The 6648-nt window shown below is 44.2% G+C and overlaps 1 protein-coding gene across 1 annotated transcript; it reads left to right on the top strand.

The window, feature by feature from the left end:
* Positions 1 to 1728: 1728 nt before the first annotated feature.
* On the top strand, positions 1729 to 5993 carry LOC143034982 (uncharacterized). The gene is made up of 3 exons (XM_076201355.1): positions 1729 to 2302; positions 2895 to 5557; positions 5853 to 5993. The coding sequence occupies exons 1-3, from the start codon at positions 1729 to 1731 to the stop codon at positions 5991 to 5993; spliced, it is 3378 nt and encodes a 1125-aa protein (XP_076057470.1).
* Positions 5994 to 6648: the final 655 nt, after the last annotated feature.

Genomic DNA, 6648 nt, shown 5'->3' with positions numbered 1-6648 from the left:
GTCAGCAAACAACAGCTGGCTCACTTTCCTCCATTTTCTTTAATTATCTCCAATCCCTGACCCACTACCTTTGCATTCACTTCTCGCACCACCCCATCCAGGGCGACATAACACACCCCTGACGAAGTCCCACCTTTACCTCAAACCATTCACTCTCTCCATTTCTAATCCTAACGCAAGCTCTACTACTCTCATAAAAACTCTTGACTTCTCTTAACGGCTTTCCTCCTATCCCATATATCTGCTGTACCTCCCACAGTGCCTTCCTGTCTACCCTGTCGTAAGCCTTTTCCAGATCCATAAAAGCCCAAAAAACATCCTTACCTTTTCCTATAGTTTTCTCACATATCTGTCTTACTACAAAAATCGGACCTACACATCCCCTACCTGTCCTAAAACTACACTGTTCCTCACCAATTACTCCCTCTGTTACTCTCCTAATCCTCTCAATCAAGACCCTCCCATAAGCTTTCCCAACTACACTCAACAAACTGATCCCTCTGTAACTACTACACTCACACTTGTCCCCGTTTCCTTTGTAAAGCGGAACTATACAGGCACTCCTCCAGTCCTCCGGTACTCTACCCTCTCTTAAATAAACATTAAATAAACTCACCAGCCAGTCCACCACAACTGTACCTCCTTTCTTCAGACATTCTGCATGGCATCCATCCAACCCAGGTGACTTACCTGCTCTCATCATCTTAACAGCTGCTTTCACTTCATCCTTCCCCATTTCTCCTCCATTTTCCTCACTCATCACTCTCATTTTCTTAGCGCTTCCCGCTGCAACTACTTTTCCCTCCCTATCCTCCTTCACATTTAGCAACTCCCTAAAATACTCTGCCCACCTTCCTCTCACTGCCCTCTCTTCCATCATCATCTCTCTATCTGCACCTTTTACCTTTTCTTCTCTACTTGATTCGCCTCCTCTTCCTCTTTTAATTTCCTTCCAAAACATCTTTTTATTACTTTCAAAATTATTTGTCATACTCTTACCCCATTTCACATCTGCTCTCCTCTCTGCTTACTTTATCTTATGCTTAACTTCCCTTCTCTTTACTTTGTACCTCTCATACGATTCCGTCGTCCTAATTTGTAGCCAATCTGTGTGTGAGTGTGTGTGTGTGTGTGTGTGTGTGTGTGTGTGTGTGTGTGTGTGTGTGTGTGTGTGTGTGTGTGTGTGTGTGTGTGTGTGTGTGTTTTTGTGTGCGTGCGTGTGTGTGTGTGTGTGTGTGTGTGTGTGTTTGTGTGTGTGTGTGTGTGTGCATGTGTGTGTGTGTGTGTGTGTGTGTGTGTGTGTGTGTGTGTGTGTGTGTGTGTGTGTGTGTGTGTGTGTGTGTGTGTGTGTGTGTGTGTGTGTGTGTGTGTGTGTGATTTGGATGATGGAGAACATAAACACAGGGGAAGGCACGAAACCCTAAACAATCTTACGTTTCATTCGCGTAGAACTTCTTCAGAGAGTGTATGGAAAACTGATTGAAGCCAATGTACTAAACTCAGTTATCTTGTCGGATACTTGGGAAAGGTCGTTTTTCTGGTGTGTTCTAGAATTAAAATACTAGTTTCAATGAATAACTAAAAATAAAAAAGTCCACTGAGATAAGGCATGTGTTTCTTTCGTCCTTCCGGCCAATCCGTGGCAAACAGGGGACACCGAGAACGGTGGGGGTAAGCAAAGATTAGCGATTAACTTTGACGGGGAACGTCACCCCGGAGACGTGCACGATGCCCGAAAACGCGGCAATCAAGAGAAGGCGGCAACGCCATTTCTGGAAGTGGGTGGCTGATTGCAAGAAGGTCTCAAAAGGAAGTCTTGAGTATAACCGGGGGTTGCAGAATACTTTACGGGCTGAACACACTAAAGCATTTCCTGAACTTTACAAAAACACGAAGACTTTTTCGGTCCACAAAACAATTAAAGAATTTCACAGGAAAGTCATTCGGTTCAACGCTTCCCTAAAGGAGTGCAAAGATTTTGAGTACAGCGACGAAAAGTCTGATACTTTGGAATTGCTTGATGGAGAAATAACAGAAGAACAGTCAAATGGTTTTTCGAAGCATTACTCTGTAGGGTACAAAAGTTTCACGAAACATGGTGGACGAAACGACCATAAAATCTACCAGATGCATTATCTTGATTTATCTTATAAGGCATACCAGAGGGCTAAACGTTACAACAAATATGCGGTCAAGAAGGTCAAAGACGCGCTGAAGAAAAAGAATGACCGGCGTCCCGTGAAAGAGGAAACGCCCGAAAACCTTTCTGGTGCGCCAGGGAATGATAGTCAGCAGTTTTCGAGTAAATTTGAGGCAGAGAAGTTAAATGAGGACCGAGCACGAGAAATTCTTCAAAAGACGGAAGAGAGGGTCTCAAAAAGAGAAATGCGCGCAAAATTGAAGGAAGAAAAGGCCAAAAAGATACGAGAAGCACGAGAATTGCGGGTGTTAAAGAGAGAGGAGAAGGTCCAAAAGATACGAGAAGCACGAGAACTGCGGGAGTTCAAAAGAGAAGAAAAGGCCCAAAAGATACAAGAAGCGCGAGAATTGTGGGCCAAAAAAAAGGAAGAGACGTGAGGCGTTTAAGAAAGTGAAAGCTTTCCTGCGATTTGGAGAGACTCCTCAGGATTTTTCAGAGGAAGAGAAAAATGTTCTTGACAAGATGAGAAAAGAACAATCCGAACGTTATTTGAAGGAGCCAGATCCCGACCCGCGAGAAACTGTGAGGGAGGAGTTGCTTGGGTTTCTTAGGGAAAACTCTGTTCAAACTTTTCCGCATCACATCGGCCAATTGGGGGATTTCAAATGTAAAGTCTGTTCAGCTTTGCTGTGGAAACGAGAAAACAAAACAATCTGTTGCAACTTGGGTCAAACTCCTTTATTGTTGCCCTCAGATATTAAGGATGGGACAATAAGAGAGCTCTACAAAGATAAAACCGTTCTCTCTGAAAGACTTTTGAAACACATCGCTGGTTTCAATTTAGTGTTTTCTTTCACATCTTTTGCGACTTCGAGTAAGCTGGAGAACGCAGGGGAAAAGGCACTGTGTTACAAAATTCAGGGACGAGTGTACCACAGACTAGGCTCATTGAAGCCCGGGTTGCTAAAAAAGGGGTCTTTGACTGCGAAAGACGTGCATTTTGATCATGACAGTAATTCTGACAAAAACCCGTTTTGGAGGAAGAATATTTCTTTCTTGGATCTTTATTTCTACCACGAGAAAGATCAGCAGATTAAACTTCGCACTCTGGCGGTTCAACATTTTTCAAAGTCAGGAAATGGCAAGGGGAAAATGAACGAAACGGAGAAGAGACGAGCTAGGGAGGAAAAGGTTCTTTCAGAGAACGAGAAGATTATCACACACTTTTACGAATACATGGCAAAACATAACGCGTGTCTGTCTGTGGTGTTGAAAGAACTAGAGACGGCTAAACAGCTCATGGAAGCTCACGTCAAGAAATATGGCAAATCACCCCAGGTGTCTATTACGTTGAAAGCCACTGAGAATCTAACAACCCGCGAACATAAAGGAGTCTACCACCTTCCCACTTCTTCTTCGCAGGTGGGAGCCATCGTTAATTTGGGCCCCTCAAGAGACCCATTGGAAATAGTGATAGGTTCCCCAAAGGCAGATTCAAAATTTAGTCTCAGACTTATGAGTCACACCAACTTCTTCTACGATGTTTTTCAGTACCCTCTCCTGTTTCCCAATGGAGACGTCGGTCATTCTTGCACCATGAAAAAGCAACGCAAAGCAGACATCTGTTGTTCAAAACATGTTCCTGCAACATACAGTAGGCTAAGCCCTTGCATGTACTACGCCTCTCTTTACATGGAAAGAGAAGGTGTTTTCAATTATGTGACTAAAGGGGCCCGTCTTTCCCAACAATTTGTTGTGGATAATTACGTGAAAGTTGAGTGTGACAGGTTGTCTTTCATCGAACACAATCAACAGGAGTTGCGGAAAGAGCGCGCTGATATTCTTATATGGGACGGGGATAACCGAAAGGCGGGTCAATGGGTGATTATCCCTGCTTCATTTGTTGGGGGCCCAAGATACATGAAAGCGCGGCAGCAAGACGCCTTGGCTTTTGTGTCGTCTTACGGGTCTCCAGACTTTTTTATCACCTTTACAATGAATCCTCATTGGGAAGAGTTGAAACAAGCCGTGGAGGCTGTCGGTTGTGGCACCTCCCGGATGTATGACCGACCTGACTTTGTTAGTCGGATTTTCAAGTTGAAAGTGGACAGCCTGATGGACGATCTGACAATTAAAAACGTGTTTGGCCGCGTTAAGGCACACCTACTGAGTGTTGAGTGGCAGAAAAGAGGTCTCCCTCATGTTCATATCCTTCTTTGGGTGGAACGCCACGTTACTGCCGATTTCGTCTCTAGGGTGATATCAGCTGACAAAAATAAAGAGCCGCGCTTATATGAGATTGTGACAACGAACATGATACACGGCCCCTGTAGAGGCTTCGACGAGTCTCAACTATGTTGTCAAAGAAAGTACGGTTCCAAATCATTGTGTGGAAAGGGTTTTCCGAAAGTGTGCAGGGGCGACATGTACTTTGGGAACAACGGGTACCCTCTGTATCGAAGGAGAGCAGTAGGTGAAGGAGGCCACTCTTTCGAGAAAAAAGTAAAGGGAGAGAAAATCAAAGTTGACAATTCATGGGTTGTCCCCTACAGCCCGTACCTATGTTTAAAGTATAACGCGCACATAAATGTTGAGTGCTCAAATTCTATAAAGTGCATAGCCTACGTTACAAAGTACGTCAACAAAGGATGTGACCGCATTCTGTTTTCGAAAACGAAAGAAGGGGAAGATGTTAATGAAGTGAGAAAATTCCAGGAGGCAAGATTCGTCAATGCGAATGAGGCGTCGTGGAAGATTTTCAAATTTGCGATTCACAGAAGTCACCCCCCTGTGGCAACTCTTGATTTGCATCTAGGAAAGAACGCGGTATTTTTCAAGGAGAACGCGTCTAAGGAGGAGATTGATAGAAAAACCTCTAAAGACACTCATTTGACAGCTTTCCTCAAACTGTGTGCGCGAAACGAATTTGCAGCAGGCCTATATTATAATCAGCTTCCCAACCACTTTGTTTTTAATAACACTAGCAGTGTCTGGGAAGAAAGAAAGACGACAGCATCTTCTCTGGGAAGGATACGTGCTGTCACAAATAAAACTGTCGAGCTCTTCTATTTGAGACTACTTTTAACACACGTAAAGGGGCCTACGTCTTACGAGGATCTTCGGACATTTGAAGGGGTGATCTACCCCTCTCACAGAGAAGCCGTTAAAGCGATGGGACTCCTAAACGACGAAGAAACTTGGAAGAAAACTATATTGGAAATCATCAACCACACTAATGACCGCAATCAGTTGCGAGCTACTTATGCGAGCATGCTGGTGTTTTCTGATTTAGAGGACCAGTCAGGTATCTGGGAAGAGACCAAAGATTTGTTCGCCAGTGACTTCCTGCAGCGCAAAAAAGCGACGGAATACAACGATGAAATTTACCTTGACGCTCTAGACGATATCCAGGAACATGTGTGAAACTGCGGAGGGGGCTCTATCACCCAATATGGGCTACCACTTTCAAGATGTGGCGATAAACATCAAACATCATACGCCGATAAAAGGCCTATAACAAAGAGAAGTTGACAGAAGAGGTGAAGGAGAAGTCTCTTCTTCTGAACAGCAAACAGAGACTCTGTTACGATACTGTGCTATTTCGCATCGAGAACGCCCAAAAGTACAGCCACATGGGATATTCCTGGATGCTCCAGGTGGGACGGGAAAGTCTTTCGTGCTCAACATTTTACTGGATACTGTTCGTTCTCAGGGAAAAATTGCCTTGGCTGTCGCTTCATCGGGTATCGCCTCTACTGTTTTGCATGGAGGAAGAACTGCACATAACATGTTCAAGATCCCGTTAATGGATTACAACGAAGTGTGCGCCTGTAGCATCAAGAAAAACTCATAGTTGGCGAAGCTCCTATCAATGACGTCTCTAATAGTCTGGGATGAAGTTGTGATGGCAAACAAAAACACGTTAGCTGCTCTTGATGTTTCCCTTCGGGACATTTTGGGTGTTCCAGGAAGGTTTATGGGGGGGATAGTCTTTGTCTGTGCGGGAGATTTTCGTCAAATCCTCCCAGCTATAAGAGTGGGAGGAATGAATGATGAGCTCGAATACTGTATAAAGTCCGGTTATTTCTGGGACGACCTTTTAAAGTTGGAACTAACACGTAACGTGAGACTCAAGGCAGATGACGCAGAGAACAAGATATTTGCGAAAAATCTATTGGCTCTGGGGAGAGGGGAGAGTGGACCCGTAAAACTTCCCGAGAAGTTTGGGATTGTCGTTGAGACCCGTAAAGAGTTAGTGGACAAAGTCTATGATAATTTAGAGGAAAAACACCTGAATGCTTCATATTTCGAGAAGAGGGCTATCATTTCCCCCACAAACGATGATGTCGACAGGATAAACTTGATGGTCTACGATAAGTCTGAAGAACCAGAGAAAGTATACATGAGTGTTGACACTGCAATGGAAGAAGTAACGGACATTCAGACATCGGTTTTCAATGCCATAACGAGCCCCTCTCTCCCTCTTCACATGTTGAGACTGAAAGTAG

The sequence above is a fragment of the Oratosquilla oratoria genome, chromosome 2 (assembly GCF_046742065.1).
Source record: "Oratosquilla oratoria isolate Oo_2021 chromosome 2, ASM4674206v1, whole genome shotgun sequence".
In the NCBI taxonomy this organism is placed as follows: domain Eukaryota; kingdom Metazoa; phylum Arthropoda; class Malacostraca; order Stomatopoda; family Squillidae; genus Oratosquilla; species Oratosquilla oratoria.
This window is presented reverse-complemented; position numbering and strand designations above follow the sequence as displayed.

What these genes read in the sequence shown, in the direction of transcription:
- LOC143034982 (XM_076201355.1), top strand. Translation starts at nt 1,729, where the DNA reads ATGCCCGAAAACGCGGCAATCAAGAGAAGGCGGCAACGCCATTTCTGG. An exon ending in TGATAGTCAGCAGTTTTCGA is followed by an intron (nt 2,303 to 2,894) that starts GTAAATTTGAGG and finishes TGTTGCCCTCAG; the next exon opens with ATATTAAGGATGGGACAATA. An exon ending in TAGACGATATCCAGGAACAT is followed by an intron (nt 5,558 to 5,852) that starts GTGTGAAACTGC and finishes GTTCGTTCTCAG; the next exon opens with GGAAAAATTGCCTTGGCTGT.